This window comes from Spodoptera frugiperda, chromosome 24 (assembly GCF_023101765.2).
Source record: "Spodoptera frugiperda isolate SF20-4 chromosome 24, AGI-APGP_CSIRO_Sfru_2.0, whole genome shotgun sequence".
Taxonomy (NCBI): Eukaryota; Metazoa; Arthropoda; class Insecta; order Lepidoptera; family Noctuidae; genus Spodoptera; species Spodoptera frugiperda.
In genome coordinates, this window is record NC_064235.1 from 5,529,505 (window position 1) to 5,549,554 (window position 20,050).

Consider the following 20,050-nt stretch of genomic DNA (forward strand, 5'->3'; position numbering starts at 1 on the left):
CGCTCTCAAATATAGTTCTATCACTATCAATTCTTTATAAAATGACAGAGATAGCACGATATTTAAGTACAACTTAAAATTGAGTAGCGTTTCAGTATTCGGGCGTATAAAGAGGTAACTTACGATTAGAAATACATATATTTACATTTTTAATACATAATATACTACTTTGCTTTAGGAAAACCGACCTTATAGCTAAGTTAATAAAGACCACTTTCTTTTAAAATTTAAGGATTCCCTAAATTAAGATAGGTGTTACATAACCAACATATTAGTTATCACCAAACTATAAAGTGACACCTAACGGTATAGGTAATTAAGTTAGTTTAAGTCCCCCTTTAACAAGTTAGGAGATGGTTTAGGGGTAGTTGGAGAAAACGGTAATGTGTCATAGATAATTTACAGTCAATAGGACCGGGCAGCAGCGCTCTCTGATAAACCTGAACCATTTAAATTCCCACCCATCTTCTCATATACAGACTGACTGGTGAGATACGTTCAATATTTGAGGACGTGATAGTATGCGAACATATATCATGAAATAAAATAACATAAAAACGAAATATTAAATAACTTCTTAGTAAACTTCGTACACAGTACACCGAGAGTCCAGTATTTATTTATTTAACTGCGGAATACTTGGACACGCGCTATCAACACAGAATACATAGGTACCTACACTGTACAGCTGTTGCCTACCTACATCGAGACCTATCCAAATTTCACTTATGTTTAGAAACATTTGTGAAACAACGCTTGCGTTGTGTTTCGACAAGTTAGGGGTTAGTTTAGGGGTAAGTCTCTCTTATTTAGGGGATGGTTTAGGAGTTGGAAGATTTAAGTTATCACCAACCATTCTTAAGTGCTCCCTTGCGCTAAGTAACTCTTTAAAAATATATCTTAGCTTAGTCCGTTTCCACCAATGTTGTGTGAGTGAGGTTACCGGAGGCCCAATTCCCCCCTTCCCATTCTTCCCCATCCCTATTCCCGAACAATAACCCTTAAATTCCTAACTCCCAAAAAGCCGGTAACGCACTTGTATGCCTCTGGTGTTTCAAGTGTCCATGGGCGGCGGCGATTGCTTACCATCAGGTAATAATATGTCTGCTAGATTACCGGCATGTCTCATAAAAAAAAAAATCGATAAAAAATTACGAGTACCGAGTACTCTCCATAAGTATTGAACGTATCTCACCAGTCATACGGTAGAGAAGGCTCATAGTCCAGTAGTGGACTATCCCGGGCTATATTGAAGGTGCCTTAAAAACTACGCTAGCGCCCTCTGCCTATAAAATTATTTCACCTTACAGCTAATAAACTAAGAGTGTCAGTCTTATTTGAGTTAGAGTGAGAGGCCGGATGTCAAGACTCGAAGCTACGGGGCATGTACCTGTGAGAGAAAGAGATAGATTATAGTTTAGTATACATACTACATAGTTATAGTAAGAAATTAAATATTATAAGTATTGTGGTGACACTCTGACAAGTGACAAGTAACAAATGACAGATGACAGAAGTCGCAAATAGATAATCGACGAACAAACCAACGGATGATATCATAAATATCCTGCATCGCACATGTGAAGTTTACATGCGAATTAACACGGATAGAAAATCCCAACGAACAACAGTTGGGCAGAAAGCTCGCCAGGCATGATCACCTCGCCTGGTCGGAGGATCCTCCTTTTCTTAGGGAACTTTACTCTCTGTTCCCTAAAGTATTAATTAATTACGTTTTTTTATGGTATAAGCCGGTAAACGAGGAAAGGGATCACCTGATAGTAAGCAATCGCCGCCGCCCATGGACACCCGAAACTCAAACTTAAAAGGCCGGCAACGCACTTGTAACGCCTCTGGTGTTGCGGGTGTCCATAAACAGGGCACATTACTTTCTTTTTAGTTAAAAAACAAAACATTGCCCCCTTTAGGATTTTCTCCTGTGTCGTGGATGCGTTTACAAACATACAAGTTCACATACACATGACACCCAGACCCGAAACAACAATTTGTAGATCACACAAAGAGTTGCTCCGTGCGGGAATCTAACCCGCTACACGTTGCACACCAATCGTGAACTCTACTTACCATCAGGTCTGCTCCTTTACTTAGATTAGAAAACTAAATTAACAAAAAATCACGGTTTAGTCACGTAAATTAATGGAGAAAAGCTTTTACTACTCGTTTCAAAAGTGCCTTATTTAGGATTAATTGAAATAAATGCTTTGACTTGACTAGTTTCGATACAGTATACAATAGGCTGCGCGACGTCGCCACGTTTATGTACGCTCCCTATGTGACTCGAAACTGGAAGAGCTTTTCTCTAAGTACGTAAGTAAACCGCGACTTTTTACTTAATTTACTATGTCCCACTATAGTTATTATAAAAGATTAAAAAACTATTATTGTAGATCATAAAAACCAAAAAGCACTCGATATCAAAGGTTGTATTTCTATAAATAAAAAATAATACTTACCGAACGCTATAATCGTGTATATTAAACACAGCATAATGTTCGTTCCTGAACACGGGATAGAAGTGGTCGACTGGTTGGGTGAGCAAGGTTGAGCAGATGGTGGGACGTTTGCTCAACCAGGGCGTCTCTATGTCCCATATGTCTTCGAATGAACATCCTATACTGGAATTTTAAAAATAAATGATATAAATATGGTAAGAATAATATACAAGCACTATTCTTTGCATGGGTGTGGAAAGAGTCGACTAAACAACGGTTGCGTTGTGTGAGTGAGGTTACCGGAGGCCCTATTACGAGGGGTAATTTACGATCTCCGATTCCACAACAACCCCTAAATTTTTAAATCCCAAAAGGAAGCTTCAAGCTTCCTTGTGCGAACTGCTAGGGAGTGGAACTCCTTGCCGGAGTCTGTGTTTCCTGATGGGTATAACCTGGGTGTCTTCAAAGTCCGAGTGAATAGGTTGCTTATGGGCAGACGTGCTTCATCGTAGGCCGCATCATCACTTACCATCAGGCGAGATAGCGGCCAAACGTCGGCCCATTTAATATAAAAAAAGGCCAGCAACGCACTTGTAACGTCTCTAGTGTTTCGGGAGTTCATGGACGGCGGCGGTTGCTTACTATCGGTTGATCCGTCAGCTCGATTACCGGCTAAAGTCATCTAGTGTTTGTTATGTCATGCTTGTTACTTATTTCAAATATGTATTAGCTGTTTTTCTTTCTTTCTTTCTGTTGTTTGTAATCGTACTAATGTTATAAATGCGAATGTTTTTAGTTTGAGTGTATGTTTGTTACTCAATCACGTCAAAAGGTCTAAAGGGATCGTGATGAAAATTGGAACAGGGGTAGATTATGCTCAGTAGATTTTTGAATTTTTATTCCACTAGAATACGGGCGAAGCTGCTGGCGGAATATAGTTAAATATCAAACTTTAAAACTACTTTTATCTTGAACAGAATCAAATACTTATCTTCCTGGCGTAGTCGTTTTTAGCGTCCCCTTTGTAAATACAATTTGTATGAATGAATTAGTTCTCGGAAAATCCGTTATATGATGTCTAATGCCTAGTCCCAATAATAATATTAGGAATAATACATGGGACACTTTTTCTTAACCCACGGGAGTGTAAGTGTAGCTGGTAGAAGCTAGTATTGAATAAATGAATTATTATACACTCACCTGCTCCTGCCGTAGCAGTACTTGGTCTCGACGACGAGGTAGCTCACCCTCAGCTTGCTCAGCTCCTGGTAGTAGCTAGTATAGTAATAAAATAAATAAATATATAACACTCACCTGCTCCTCCCGTAGCAGTACTTGGTCTCGACGACGAGGTAGCTCACCCTCAGCTTGCTCAGCTCCTGGTAGTAGCTAGTATAGTAATAAAATAAATAAATATATAACACTCACCTGCTCCTCCCGTAGCAGTACTTGGTCTCGACGACGAGGTAGCTCACCCTCAGCTTGCTCAGCTCCTGGTAGTAGCTAGTATAGTAATAAAATAAATAAATATATAACACTCACCTGCTCCTGCCGTAGCAGTACTTGGTCTCGACGACGAGGTAGCTCACCCTCAGCTTGCTCAGCTCCTGGTAGTAGCTAGTATAGTAATAAAATAAATAAATATATAACACTCACCTGCTCCTGCCGTAGCAGTACTTGGTCTCGACGACGAGGTAGCTCACCCTCAGCTTGCTCAGCTCCTGGTAGTAGTCGTGCGGCGGGAACCTGCCGTACATCTTGTGCACCGTGTACGCGCGCTCTCTGCAATTATGAAATTAATCATTAGCCCTTTAACCGCCGCAGTTGTATATAAGCAACTTAATACTTTATACAACTGCCGGGTATATATAAGCAACTTAATGTTTTATAGTTGCTTATACTTATACAACTGCGGCAGTTACGAGGGTTAAATTTTTGATGACTAGAAATCGAAACCATCCAATTACTTCTCCTGCTTTGGACGAGGCGAGAGGGATTGTCAGACTTTTACTGACTAAAAACCACCCCGTTCCTACTCCCGTTAGATGGGGCTCAGTAGGGCTGATGCCTGATCCGGTTAGCTGCGGACTACCTAGCGGGTTTACCGGAGCTCCGGCTCGAAACGGGACATAGGAACGGGGTGGTATATTTATGTCTAGTAAGTTTCCGATATCACTCTCGGCACTGTCGCCCAAGGCGGGATGAAGTCATTGGATGATTTTTATCCCTCAAAAAATCGGATACAAAAAAGTATCTTTGGGACAGTTGTTTGTAAACATGAGTACAATATCACGTCTAAATATCGTTCACTAATGTTACTAATTATTATGTTATCGGCTTATTTACGTAACTCTTTGACGAGGAACTCGACTCGTTACAAGCCATTGTCGCGTGACAATCGCCGCGTCGTATGTTGCTGAATGCTGCACATGAATATGAGAAACTAGTCAAGTTCCTCGTCAAACAGTTACGGGAGTAAGCCGATAACATAATAATTAATTTAGTATGTCTCACGAAAGTTATAATAAAAATATTTTTGAAACGTTGCTCTACACTGGTAATTTCTCCTGTGTGTGTGTTTATAAACATACAAGTTCACATAAAGAGACAGCGAATCATATAAGACATTAGAAAGAGACAGCATCAATAAATTAACGCCAGAAAGAGACAGCAACATACCTGGCATCCAAATGCTCGTAATGTGGATGAGCGACTATCGGCCGCCTCGTGACCAGCATGATGGTGGCTAGGATGGGCATCGAACCCGCGAACGCCGCGGTCACCGGCGTGTCCGCGCGGATCCACTCGAGCAACTGTTCTTGGTTTATGTCGCTGAATTCACCTGAAATTTGGAAAATAATGTTTGGATTTAAAACTTGTAGTGTCAAAGTATTTTTTATGGTATAAGCCGGTAAACGAGCAGACGTATCACCTGATGGTAAGCAATCGCCGCCGCCCATGGACGCTTAAAACACCAGAGGCGTTACAAGTGCGTTGCCGGCCTTTTGGGGTTAGGAATTTAAGGATTGTTGGGGAATCGAGGATTGAGAAGGGGAGTAATTGGGCCTCCGGTAACCTCACTTACACAACGCAAGCGTTGTTTCACGTCGGTTTTCTGTGAGGCCTGGGAATAAAAGGTATGACCATAGGACAACGAAATTTAAAAGCATATAAGGATGATTTTAGCATATCATTGCCTTGTTAAAATAGGACGGCTATATGTAGACCGCAGAAATGTGGATATAGGAATATGCAATGCTTCGTGATGTTTAGGTAGATCTAAGTACAGTACTCTCAACGGATCTTGGCAGGTCTGAACTACGTGCAGAAGGCTGCGCAATAAGTGTAAAGGGTCAATTGTATTTAGAAATGGTCAATCTCTAGCCTAGATCGCCGCCCCCCGCACCTCGCCTCATGCCACCATTTGGTTCTAAAAAGACTTATTGCGCAGCCTTCTGCACGTAAAGTCTGTTTTTTAATCTCGTAGACTAAATTGACACATGCAAATGTCAAATTTACAAATAATATTGCCAGCTCTCTTATGCAGTGTTGTACCTACGATACCGGTTTGTTGAATCGTAACTTTTTATCTATAATAGACGAATTTAATTTTCATTCAAAGTTTTATATTTAAAATTCACGTACGTAAAAACGGCTGCACGACGTGCTACAAATTGGATAAATTACAAATCAATACAAGATGTTGTTATTAACCTGTAATTGTGTAATTAAAAATATACGTTATACATTATTAATTTTGTATTATTACGTTTAAATAAGTACCTACCACATTATTTCAAGATAAGTTATTGTAAAAAAACGATACTTGATTTTATTTACGCTAAGTATCGGTTGTGCCATATCACTATTTAAGAATTGCAATAAATTGACAACACTCGTAATGTCAGTTTAGTCTACGAGATTAAAAAACAGACTATAATTCAGAGCTGCCAAGATCCGTTGAGAGTACTGTATCGTATATTATGTTCCCACTCACCTATATGCGACATCTCCTGCGGTATGCTCTGCAGCATGTCCTGCACCAGCGGAGCCATGCACACGGCCCAGAAGAATGGCAGGTACTTCTTGTACGACTTCGGGATGCTGTGAAACACAAATTATTTATTAAAACATAGCTAGCACTTTAAGCCATGCTTCGGCATGAATGGGCCGGCTCGACCGGACTGATACCACGGCCTCACAGAAAACCGACGTGAAACAACCACAGCGTTGTGTGAGTGAGGTTACCGGAGGCCCAATTAACCCCCTTCCCAATCCCCGATTACCCAACAAACAACCCTTAAAATGCTAACCCCCAAAAGGTCGACAACGTACTTGTAACGCCTCTGGTGTTTCAAGTGTCCATGGACGGCAGTTATTGCTTACCATCAGGTGATCCATCTGCTCGTTTACGGTATGTTCCATATTAAAAATCGAACTTGCGCACGAAGATTCCCGACCATGAAGCAAGTACAAAGAGGAGATGCCATAATGTGATTGTGCACTGTGGCATATATTATAAGTAAAAAGGTGTTTTTGGGCGAGGCGAGAGAGAGTGTCAGATCCTTACTGACTAAAAACCACCCCGTTCCTACTCCTGCTTTTCGAGCCGAAGTCCCGGTAAACCCGCTAGGTAGTCCGCAGCTCCTCACTGTCTCATTAAACAAGGTTTCACTGTATATAACTTTATCTGGAATCGAACCTGTTTACACATATAAACTCACTTCTTTATCTTATCCCCCGACCCGGGAATCGAACCCAAGACCACAGCTAACGAGCAAAATAAATAAATACCATAAAAAAAGAAATACTCACGGATAATACTTAGAATTCATCATGATACCGGCTACGATACACAAATGTGTTGTAAACAACAATTTGAGTCGCATCACTAGCGCCGCCATGACACCATAGACAAACATCTGCGATATATTATAGAATATCGCCGGTTCAGCCTTAATATGCCTCAGAACCAGAATAAGAACATCACTAGTTTCCTCCCCTTCAATTTTCGACTTTATTTCCTTATCAATAACGTCCAAATCCGTTACATTCTTGTCTTTTTTCAAATCAGAGTTCTCAATACCAGAGTCGGATTCGTCGGATATATCGCCGTCCTTGTCTTTCTTTGAGCTTCGATCGTCTATCTCTTTCTCGCACGAATCGACGGCGTTTGACACCCAATAATTGCACATGTTTGCTACGCTTAAAATGGCGAATGGAATCAGAAATGATTTAAACATTTTCTGAATCGAACTCCAAGGTAGAAAATCAAAAACAGCTGTACATGTATAAATTAAAGTATGAAAACTTTTAAAATTCGTAAATTTCGAGTATAAAATGTCCCATACATGAGAATCTTCCTCCACATTCAAAAAATTACTCAAAACTTTCTTCAAATAAAACGCTGCTAGCGTCACAATAGCAATCCTTAGGAAAATCAACCATATTTCCACGAACAAATCCACGCGATTCTGAACCTTAAGCCTTAGAGAGCTGAAGAACAAACAGTACGCAGATACTATGACGAAGTACGAAGCGTATAAGGACGATTTTAGCATATCATTGCCTTGTAAGAGAAGGACGGCCATATGTAGGCCACAAAAGTGCGAATGTAGGAATATACATAGCGCTTTAACGTCAATAATACGAAATTGTTCCATGACGAAAAATATGGCGGTTTGCGTTAAGAAAATAAATTGGGAAAATTGCCAGAATAGGAGGCAGAGACAGTTTAATATGAAGATTGACACCTGAAACAAATAGAAAGGGTAATATTAAATATTAGTTGGGTTTAAATTAATTTACCCCGTTTTTCTCACCCCCTCCCCCCAATAAGGGGGGGTTATTCCACGCTTTCAACAGGGGTGATGTAAATTTAAAATCTATTTAGTCCATCATTTAGGTAATGAAACAATATTAGACACGTATTTTTTTTTTATAAGATAGCAATACTTAAATATAAAGAATCAATAAAAACGTCATTTCTGCGTATAAAACGTACCTAGAAGTGACATCACGCGATATTTCAAATTAATATATCTTCGAAAGAATTTTGTTTCCGTAAAAAAACAAAATAAAACGTGTCTAATGTTTTAAAATAATCTACAAGACGGACATTAAAATAAAAATTAGTCTACTACTACTTTTTTTTTTAACGTTGCCCCACACTAGGATTTTCTCCTGTGTCGTGGGTACGTTTACAAACATACAAGTTCACATACACATGACACCCAGACTCGAAACAACAATTTGTGGATCACACAAAGAGTTGCTCCGTGCGGGAATCGAACCCGCTACCCGTTGCGCGGCAGCCAGTTGCCCAGCCACCGCACCAATCGTGCAGTCAAATTGGATCTTTTTTTCTTCGTTACAATATCAAGAATATTGCTAGCATAATAGCGTGCAGCCACAGCAAGGCGTTTACTGGCCAAATCCTTTTTCGAGGACTGAATTGCTTAACTTTTTCATTTTCATTAGTCTTATGTTTCTCTTTGTTTTTTTTTGTGGTCTATATGTGGGGGCTTGTTATTAGCAATAAGTTAAACCTATAGTTAGTATCTAAATAATGTTATTAGTCTGTAAGCCTTCCTTAAAATAAATAAATAAAATATAATAACAATTCTCACTTGCAACTGAAAAGTGGTCCTCCTCTGTTTATCCCTAAGCTGCATGGAAACCAACCAGGTCTGCAGCAGCAGGAGTGGTGCAGCGAAGTTCTCCCTCTCGTTCGGTGCCCACTGCACTCTGGTGCACTCTGAGTGGTTTGCGAAGTACTGCGCCACTGCTAGTAGACCGCCCAGGATGCTTTCACTGGGAGGAAAGAGATTGAAATTTACGTCAACGTCAACGTTACGTCTTTTATCCCCGAAGGGGTAGGCAGAGGTGCACATTACGGTACGTAATACCGCTATACAATGTACATCGACTTTTCACCATTTGTGTTATAAGTCCCATGTAATAGGGGGTGAGTCTATTGAAATTGTATCTATAGTAATATTGTCTGCACTAATATTACAAAGAGGACAAGCAAAAGTCCAGAACCGGAAATCGAATCCGAGACAACCGTACAACTTTTTGTTATTAATTCTAATGAGTTCGGGTCAAAAGCTTTGACCCTAAGTCCAGAGTAGACAGAGGTGCACATTACGGCACGTAATGCAGCTACACAATGTACACACACTTTTCACCATTTGTGTTACAAGTCCCTTATAACAGGGGGTAAGCCTATTGCCATATACCGGACACAATTCCAGACCCCGTACTACTACTGAGAAATTTTCAGAAAGCCCAGTAATTTTCTATCCAACACGGGAATCGACCCCGAGACCCCATTGCTCGACAGTCGCAATTGCAACCACTCGACCAACAAGGCAGTCACATTTCTACCTTTAAATCCGACTGTAATGTTGATTAATGTTTTTCGTTAATCTTTAGTTAATCGTCAATATTATATATCTGTGGAGGCTTGTCATTAGCAACTTAATTATATATTTTTGTTACCTATTCTGTTATTAGTCTGTAAGCCTTCTTAAAATGAATAAAATAAAATAAAAGTAATTTTCAATCTCACCTCAAAGCAGCGGCATGTAAGAACAGCGCTGCGACAGTCAACCCAGCGAGCCACCATACAGCCTCCAAATAAAAGAATATCGGCTGGCCAATCCCCACGCAGCTCTCCACTGGGGGCAGGGCTTCGCCCCGGTCCACCATGTGGCACTGGCGATGCGAGGACGTGTTCAGGTAGGGCTCGAAGTAACGGTATAGGGCTCCTATTATTACCTGGAAATTGATATTGTGTAAGATTAGCTCTTGATATCCTTATAAAGCTTCTTTGATATTTGACATGTCTCAGATGACCCATAGAAAAAAAATAAGTGTGGAAGAGCCATGTTTTTCGGCAAGAATGGGCCTGGTCGACCGGAGTGATATCACCGCTGTGATACAGAAAACCGACGTGAAACAACGCTTGCATTGTGTTTCGTTGTGTGAGTGAGGTTACCGGAGACCCAATTATCCTCTTCCCAATCCCTGATACCCCAACAACCTTTAAATTCCTAACCCCCAAAAGGCTGGCAATGCACTTGTAACACCTCTGGTGTTTCGAGTGTCCATGGTGGCGGCGATTGCTTACCATCAGGTGATCCGTCTGCTCGTTTACCGGCTTATACCATAAAAAGAAACTCACCTCCGGGTAAATATTAAACCGATTGAAAGCGTTCACATCCTTAGGATACTCCACCAATCTATCATACATGAGCTTCGATATCCCGGCTATAAACGGCTTTTCTTCCACAATAGTCTTGTAATAGGAGTAGTAGAACCCCATCTCTGTTCTCAATGACATCTCTCTCTCCATCTCCGATAGATAGGAGAAACTCCGGTCATTCTCGAATAGAGTCGACACGTAGCGATAGTGTATGAAGCCTAGTGTTATCGCTGTAACAAAAAATAAATAAAAATAGTGATTAATCAACATCACATCATCAGCCTATAAGTGGCCTCTGCTGACCAAAGAAACTGCTGACCGGAGAAGGTTTGAGCATGTTTGCTCAATGTGGGTTGGCGATTTCAAACTTATAATTAGAAATTATAAGGCTAGATATCCTCAGCCAATGAGGCAGTCGATATTTGGCATACATTTTTAATCTTGATGCCATTCAATATTACTATACAACATTCATTCAACCATTCAACATATTCAATATTTTGAATGGTATGTATGGTTGTAAACTTTACTTGGATCTTTAAGCATTTCAATGTCAAAGTCAAAATTATTTATTTCAAATAGACCGGTAATGTCTGTCAGTCCTCTAGTTGCTCTATTTGCTTGTTCCAAAGTATAGATTCCTATGGAGAAGATCGAGCAAGAAACTCCATAGGTTACTCTTTTTTCCTCCACTAGATACTAGATACATATTTTCATTAAACATTAACATTGAAATAGCTTCACTAGAGGACTGACCAACAGACAGACATTTTATTTAATACAATTGGTGTACAGTGGCATTACATGCTGTAATGTGCACCTCTGCCTACCCTTCTGGAGGTAAAAAGTGTGACATTGTTATACTAATGAAGCTATGATGTCATGTTTTGTAAAAAAAAAACAATCTGAAGCAATCAAATCTACATACATTTGGTGTTGAGACTGGCCATAAACATTGGTTAAATATTTCTGTATAAATATTGTAATATTTGCTTTGACATTCAAAAGTTCCTTCCTGGTCTATTTAAAATAAATAATTTTAACCTTTGACATTAACATAATATTTTTCCTATATAAAAACAGATCAAAACAATGGATTTTTAATCATAAACAACACGATTTCAATAAAAACAAACATGACTATAGAAACATTAATAATTATATTGAAATATAAATAGCCGTAGCTAATGACTTTTAGATTAAAACAAGTCATACAACTTTTATTTCAATGCGGTGTGAGACGCGAAATAGAATTGATTTTTAAACATGATATTTCGATCTAAAGCTTCGAAAAGATGTAACTAGAGATAGATAGATACTAGTAACTACTCATAAATGATATTTTTATTAACAAATAATAATACAAATTAATAAAACTTACCTATAATAGCGATAGAACAAAACTTAAACGCTTTTCGTCGTGAAAATTTACGTTCGCTTTGCGCATTCGTTTCGACTTTGTTTTCCTCCATGTTTTATGTCTTATTTGTTTATTACATTTCCTTTTAAATAGTAATGTTTATTTAAGGATAGTAATTCGCGAATTCACATTAAAATCCCCTAATGTTGACACCATCTGAGATAGTAGTTTTGATTGACATATCACAAATGTTACCAACTCTCGAAAATATTTATCCCTAAAACCTAAGTCAAATATCTCTTTGTGGACTGCCTAGCAGGTTTACCCGGGTTCCGGTTCGAAAAGCAGGAGTAGGAGCGGGGTTTTTGGTCAGTAAGAGTCTGGCACTCATTCAGAGAAGTCATTGATGATTTCCCCCCTTAAAAAAAGTCAAATATTTTTATAAACAAATGGAATATTTTTGATACAGACAAAACGTTTAATAAAATTAATATATTGTTTTTTGTTTAACATGATTTTGTCATGTGTCAAAATAGAAGGAATGGTGGAAAATTATAAGACAATATCTAAGAATTATAAAGTGCGTTGCTTGTATGTTAGAAATCTGGAATGGGCTCATAAATCTTTCATACGTAAGCATTGTTTCACACCGGTTTTTAGTAAGGCCGTGATATCACGTCGGTCGCGCCAACCTATTCGTGTCAAACTATGGCTTATTTTTATTTTTTATTTTCAGCCATGGTCGTCCCACTGCAGGGCAAAGGCCTCCCTACCCTCCTTCCACTCGTCTCTGTGCAGAGCTTTCTGTGGCCAATCCTTTTCATAGGCGTCGAGTTCATCCCGCCATCTCCTTCTGGGCCTGCCGCGACGTCTATTGACGTTGAGTGGGCTCCACTCAGTAGTGAGTTTTGCCCACTGTTCGTCGGACATGCGGCAGACCTGTCCAGCCCAGTTCCATTTCAAGCTTGCGGCTTTCTGACCAACGTCAGCGATTTGAGTTTTGGAGCGCAGTGTAGAGTTCCTTATTCTATCCGATAATCGGACTCCTAAGATACTGCGCTCCATAGCTCGCTGGCAAACCTTGAGTGTGGACTTCTGATGTTTGGTCAAAGACCAGGTCTGTGCACCATAGGTTAGGATGGGCAGAATACACACGTCCATGAGCTTCCCTTATAATGTTATTGGAAGGTTACCTTTCATTATATCTCCCATGGATCAATTCCAGGCGTTCTCGGTACGTCGAGCAACTTCTTTTCTTGTCTCGCCTGGAAAGAGACTAATTGGCCCAGGTAGATGTATTCCTGGACGTATGCAATTTCCACTCCATCTACTTCTAACCTATGTTTTGAGCTGTTGGTCATTACCTTGGTCTTCGACATGTTCATCTTAAGTCCAACCTCAAGGCTCGCTCTGCTGAGTTTGTTGATCATACCGCCTAGTTCTGATGTTGAAGAGGAGAAGAGCACTATGTCGTCGGCAAATTGAATGTTTGTTAACCTTTTCTCCTCGACGGCCACTATGGCTTAACTATTAAAAATATAAATCTCTTAGTACAAAACTACGTATTACACAATCCCCTTTATTTGGGAAAAGTTCTTACGTTGGGCACCCTGAAATACTTGATTGACATTTACGCATGACTTTGACAGAGACAAACAAAAAGTTGCAAGGATAATAATGGAGTTGTAAGATGAAATAATTAAAAAATAATAATTAGAATTATAATCTTATTTTAAAAAAAATATGAGATCTCTGGTTCAACTTAAGGATTCGATTCCCAGGTACTAATTGTGCCCGTGCGTGCAGCGCGTTCCGCGCGCGCCTCAAAGTGCCATCAGACCACCACAGATGGGTTGGATTATACTGGATGGGCAGGATCAGGCTCAGTAGGGCTGATGCCTGATCCGGAACTGCGGACTACCTAGCGGGAATACAGGGGCTCCGGCTCGAAAAGCAGGAGTAGGGTGGTTTTCAGTCATCAAGAGTCTGATACTCCCTCTCGCCTCGCCCAGGGCGGGAGAAGACATTGGATGATTTTCCCCCCTCAAAAAAAGCCGGCCTTTTGAGTGATTGGTTGATTCTTTGGAGCCGGCCAATCACGATCTCGAACGCAGTCTCGTTTCGATCTAGTTAAACGTAAAGTAAACTCGTCCTAAGGGTACCTACTAAGATAAGGGTTGGCCATAATCTCCACGCTTTCCAGGCTGGCGAAGATAGTCTTTCAGAGGGCACTGCTCCCCCGTTTCTATCAAATCTGTAGTAGATCAAATCCAACTAGAGGATTAGGATTAATAGGAATTGGGATTAATTAATATAATTATATTTTATGGAACCCACCGGTAAACGAGCAGACGTATCACCTGATGGTAAGCAATCGCCGCCGCCCATGGACACCAGAGGCATTACAAGTGCGTTGCCAGTCTTTTGGGGGTTAGGAATTTAAGGGTTGTGGGGGATTGGGAAGGGGGAAATTAGGCCTCCGATAACCTCACTCACACAATGAAAAACAACGCAAGCGTTGTTTCACGTCGGTTTTCTGTGAGGCTGTGGTATCACTCCAGTCGAGCCCGCCCATTTGTGCCCAAGCATGGCTCTCCCACATTTAAATAATAATAATCCCGTCCCGGGATTTGAACCCGAGCCTGAGCTCAACCTTCAATAATTCAGCCTAAGAGGCAATTTTTGCATATTATCATTTATTTCTATTTTCTAAGAAGGACAGAAAGTGGTAAAAATAAAACACAATAGTTCGGTTAACGAAAAATATATATTCGTGTCATTTTATAAAGTAGATACTTACATACTCAATGTGCTACCTTGTGATCTCATTATTCTTATTAATAATGAAGATAACTATACAGAGTACCTTAAACATAAGTACAACTTTACGTAGTTTGAGTGTTCATTAGTACAAGCTAGAAGGGAGAGTTCGCAGAAGAAAGGAGACGAGGTTTACTCCGAAGATAGATTAAGAATACCAGCAATAAAAGGGTGTATTACTGGTAGTCTTTGGTGAAATCCTCTTCCCCACTCCTCAGTATCAGGCGCGAGTGCAAGACGAGCGAGGGGAGGTACTATAGGAGTCACTCTAGCCTCGGTCTTATTGCACCCGCGCCAGCTATTATCATCTATCCGGTAGAGGGATCATCAGAATGCAGCAGTACTCTAGCATGAGAATGCTGCTACATTCCTGATGATGACGGTGAAGGTTGAGTGGGCTGGTGTTAGAAGGCTGGTGCCAGGACCGCGCCTCCGTCTGCCTCCAGCGGACTGGTGGTGCAGCTCGTTCGCAGGACACCTGTAACAGAACAAACTATCAGTACTGGAACTCCTTGCCGGAGTCTGTGTTTCCTGATGGGTATAACCTGGGTGTCTTCAAAGCCCGAGTGAATAGGTTGCTTATGGGCAGACGTGCTCCATCGTAGGCCGCATCATCACTTACCATCAGGCGAGATAGCGGCCAAACGTCAGCCCATTTAACATTAGTCTTAAACCCCAAGAATCTAATGACTGGCTCGTTGGTCGAGTGGTCGCAAGTGCGACTGCTGGACAAGAGGTCTCGGATTCGATTCCCGGGTCGGGCTAAGTATTGCTGTGCTTCTTTCGGTTTTTCGAAAATTTCTCAGTTGTAGTCGGAGTCTGGAAATGTGCCCTGTATATGGCAATAGGCTCACCCCCTATTACATGGGACTTATAACACAAATGGTGAAAAGTGGGTGTACATTGTACAGCGGCATTACGTGCCGTAATGTGCACCTCTGCCTATTGATAAGTTTGGCTGTGGGAATAGGATAGTTACCTCATTCCTCAGTGAGGACAGAGTGCTACCGCCACGAGCTGCTACCCCAACGTCAGAGGCGAGTGGAGGCGCTGCACGGCATCAGTCACCTGCAACATAGCAATAGGTAGAGTGAGTATGGCAGTGATCATTTAAAAGTCAGGTTTTTTTTTATTTGTGGGGGAAAACTTCTCCCGCCTTGGGCGACGCGAGAGGGAGTGTCAGACTCTTACTGACTAAAAACCACCCCGTTCCTTCTCCTGCTTTTCGAGCCGGAGCCCCGGTAAACCCGCTAGGTAGTCCGCAGCTCCGGATCAGGTATGAGTTATTGTCTCTCCTTGTATAAACATGTTAAGAAGAGATGGTTAAGAGATCTCCTCTGGTGTTCCAAGTGTCCATGGGCAGCGCTGATCGCTTACCATCAGGGGCCTTAGTCTGCTATTACAATTGTGTCAGAATGGTCGATCTTTGAGCAGTGCAAGAGGGATGTAGCTATGTAGGTTGTATAGCTCCGTCCCTCTTGCACTGATCAATGATCGACCATTCTGACACAATTGTAATAGCAGACTAAGGTGCCTGTTGAGAGGAGATGTTTAAGAGATCTCCTCTGATGTTGCGGGTGTCCATGGGCGGCGCTGATCGCTTACCATCAGGTGACTTGCTTGCTCGTTTGCCACCTATTCCATAAAAAAAGATGGAGGAAGAACAAAGAGGGTGTGGCTTTAAGTCATGTGAGGTGGAGATCATCCCACTATCCAGTCTTTCTTTAGTCCGCTGCCTTACCCTCCTTCTTTAACAAACTCTTAAGTTTGTACTGAAAAGAGAGAATAGAAAAAGAAGTCTTATTGCAAAGACCCTAAGGAAACTGCAACCAAAGAAGAGACGGCCCACTCTTCATGAGATGCACGCTGGCGTAGACCTCTGTAATAAATGCAGGTATAAGTTCCACTCACCGGGATGTTAAAGCCAGGAAGCAGAGACACACAGGACTGCAGCTCCGAGCGAGGCTCAGAGACACGTCCTGCACGGCTCACGTCGCAGGCCGCACTGACTGCAAGCCGCGCCCCGCTGGTAATATACCTAGTCTAGCTAGCCTTCTAGAATGTTCCAACTGCACTGCGCAGGTCACGATCAATACTTTAAGGGTTCTGTTTCTATATTATGCACTCTCAATATAGGGTTAATAGTGTAAGGGTAGATGCAGAAGGTTTTCGTTGCAATAAAATAACGAAGTATTAGGGTTTTGGTTTGAAGCAGGAGTTGGAACGGGGTGGTTTTTAGTCAGTAAGAGTCTGGCTCCTACTCGCCTCACCCAAGGCGAGCGAAGTCACTGGTTGATTTTTCTTCCTCAAAAGTCAACATCAAAATTAATTATTACCTCGTTGGTCAAGTGGTTGCAAGTGCGACTGCCGAACAAGGGGTCTCGAGTTCGATTCCCGGGTCGGGCAAAGTATTACTGGGCTTTTTTCGGTTTTTCGAAAATTTTTTAGTTCGTCAGTAGTAGCACGGAGTCTGGAATTGTGCCCAGTATATGGCAATAGGCTCTCCACCTATTACATGGGACTTATAACACAAATGGTGAAAAAGTGGGTGTACATTGTGCACCTCTGCATGTGCACCTCTGCCTACCCCCTCGGGGATAAAAGGCGTGACGTTGTGTGTGTAATTATGCTTAAAATATCATTATCACACTTCGCAACGACTGCAGTTGTAGACTGTGCGTTACTCTCTAGTTGTCTTAGTCGCGCTGTGTGCAGCTTGTTCCCGCGCACTGAGCGACGTGGACCTTCTGCAGTCGTCGCATTGAGTGCACAAGTCTAGTTCTAGAATGTTCTGTCTGCACTGCGCAGGTCACAATTAGTACTTTGTTGAGCTATATATTTGATGCAGCTGTAGGATATATGTGTCATTGGACAAAATATAAACAACAGAAGGTTTACCTACATATTTGTACCAAATAGAATGCAGTATTTATTTTATTTTTGTAGTAGAATGCAGTATTTATTTTATTTTTGTAGACACGCTATAGGCAACTATAAGAAGTTTGACACATACGAAAATAGATGGCGTTGTGCATTAGTTGCACAATCCTACTTCAAGATGCAATTTGTTATACACGCCTATGAGACTTTGACTACAACAGATGGATAGTAAGTCAGTAAGTAGAAACCATAGTCGTTTGATCTAAAAACGTTCCATTTCAATGGAGAGACGTTCTACCAAGTTCTTCTTATTGGAATATTTATGTGCCAAGCTTTTTCATTTAATCCTTTAACATCTTCAGACCATCATAGAGGAGGGGGGAAACTTGCTTACCATCAGGTTATCCATCTGCGTACTTACCGCCTTACCTATACCCTTCCCAATCCCCGATTCCGTTACAACTCTTAAATTCCTAACCCCAAAAAGACCGGCAACGCACTTTTAACGTCTCTGATATTTCGGGTATCCATGGCCAATTGATTACTTACCATCAGGTGATCCGTCTGCTCGTTTACCGGCTTATACCACAAAAGATCAGATTCTCGTATTAAAGCGATGTGGACCTTCTGCAGTCGTCTCATTGCGTGCACAAGTCTAGTTCTAGAATGTTCTGTCTGCACTGCGCAGGTCCTGTGTCGCGATCAATAGTTCGATGTGTGATATATTTGTATGCAGTTACAGTATAATTTATGTCACTAAACAAAATATAAACAAACAGAAGGTTTACCAAAATATTGGGAAGCCAACCTGCATTGAGCAAGCGTGTTACTCAATGCATAGCTCGCTCTCCGTGCGAGAAGAGGCCATAAGCTATTGATGTTTTTCTATAATTATAACTTTCGTGAGACATACTAAATTAATTACTATAGTTCAAGGCTCAGTAACTCACCTAAGTGTTTGACAAGGAACTCGACTAATTTCCGCCACGCTAGAGGCTCATGTTAATGAGCAGCATTCCGCGATACAAGACTCAGCAACAGTCGAACTGCTACTGAGTAGCAGCGTTACTGTCGCCGCGTTGTGTCGTAACAGAAGTGTGGGAGAGCCATGCTTTGGCATGAATGGGTCGGCTCAACCGGAGTGATACCACGGTCTCACAGAATACCGACGTGAAACAACGCTTGCGTTGTGTTTCGTTGTGTGAGTGAGGTTACCGTAGGCCCAATTTCCCCCTTCCCAATCTTCCCAATCCACGATTCCCCAACAACCCTTAAATAGGCCGGCAACTCACTTTTACCTCCTCTCCACCTCTGGTGTTTCAAGAGTCCATGGGCGGCGACGATTGTTTACCCTTAGGTTATTCGACCAATCCATCAATTGTTGCATAAAAAAACAGTTAAGTAAGTAAACTACACTGTACTTTACAGAATAAATAATCTATACTAATATTATAAAGCTGAAGAGTTTGTTTGTTTGTTTGAACGCGCTAATCTCAGGAACTACTGGTCAGATTTGAATAATTCTATAAATCATCACGCTACGATCAGTAGGAACCGAGCAGAGCGGGTGAAACCGCGCGGAAGTAGCTAGTTTTACATACTGCGTAGACCCGTGGCCCTTCTGTAGGTGATGCATTTAATGTCATTTGTACAAGTCTAGAATGTTCTGTCTGCACTGCGCAGGTCCTGCGTTACGATCAATATTTCAATGTTTATCTTACGGAACATTATAATATAATTATTTTTTGATATGTTCTTGCCTGATACATAAGGTAATTCTTCTTGAAATCGCACGTATTGTGAGTTTTCCATCTATTGAGCCCCAACCACTGTCTTTCCGTCTAGCTTGAACCACGCTATCGCTACTGGTCGGCTCCAATTTTTATACAATATTTATGATTTTTAAAGTAATTTTAGATATCTAATTATAGATGATTTTATTTTTAAAATCTAAGGTAAATACTATCCAAGAGGTTGGTAGGAGCAAGAAGTGTCAAGTTTTCGTTCTTAAAGTTGTTGGTTATCCCACAGAAGTATGGCAATAGGCTCGCCAACTTATTACGTGAAAATTATAGATAAATGGGTATGACAATTAATACGCATCTCTGTTTATCCTTCAGAGGCATAAAAGCGTAATAATATTTGCTAAAATTGTCGTTTAGCGCCATCTCTTTTCACATTGACGAACTTTTTCTAGCAAGTGCACGCTTCACATCACATCAAGCATTTCAATCATCATCAGCTTATTAACCTTTCGTATGCCGTATACAAGACAACAATAGAAAACACATTGTGTCTCGCGTGGATCCACGTTCCAAACATACGAAG

General features: G+C 41.1%; 2 protein-coding genes and 1 long non-coding RNA gene across 3 annotated transcripts in view; 1 reads left to right on the forward strand and 2 right to left on the reverse strand.

The window, feature by feature from the left end:
• The window catches only part of LOC118278529 (60S ribosomal protein L32-like), a 92,009-nt gene that overhangs the window by 33,726 nt on the left and 38,233 nt on the right, over positions 1-20,050 (reverse strand). The window lies entirely within an intron of this gene.
• On the reverse strand, positions 1,028-12,281 carry LOC118278524 (C-mannosyltransferase dpy-19). The gene is made up of 10 exons (XM_035597768.2): positions 12,044-12,281; positions 10,642-10,892; positions 10,027-10,235; positions 9,083-9,266; positions 7,269-8,206; positions 6,451-6,557; positions 5,133-5,295; positions 4,110-4,235; positions 2,475-2,636; positions 1,028-1,390 (listed from the first exon to the last, which is right to left on the reverse strand). Exons 1-10 carry the CDS (start codon positions 12,132-12,134, stop codon positions 1,363-1,365), a joined length of 2,259 nt encoding a protein of 752 aa, XP_035453661.2. The 5' UTR covers positions 12,135-12,281; the 3' UTR covers positions 1,028-1,362.
• Positions 2,825-15,507, forward strand: LOC126912293 (uncharacterized). The gene is made up of 2 exons (XR_007706923.1): positions 2,825-2,934; positions 15,417-15,507. It is a non-coding gene; the product is annotated as an uncharacterized LOC126912293 (long non-coding RNA).

What these genes read in the sequence shown, in the direction of transcription:
- LOC118278524 (XM_035597768.2), bottom strand. Translation starts at nt 12,134, where the DNA reads ATGGAGGAAAACAAAGTCGAAACGAATGCGCAAAGCGAACGTAAATTT. An exon ending in GCAGGAGATGTCGCATATAG is followed by an intron (nt 5,296 to 6,450) that starts GTGAGTGGGAAC and finishes TCCAAATTTCAG; the next exon opens with GTGAATTCAGCGACATAAAC. An exon ending in TACGAGCATTTGGATGCCAG is followed by an intron (nt 4,236 to 5,132) that starts GTATGTTGCTGT and finishes TCATAATTGCAG; the next exon opens with AGAGCGCGCGTACACGGTGC.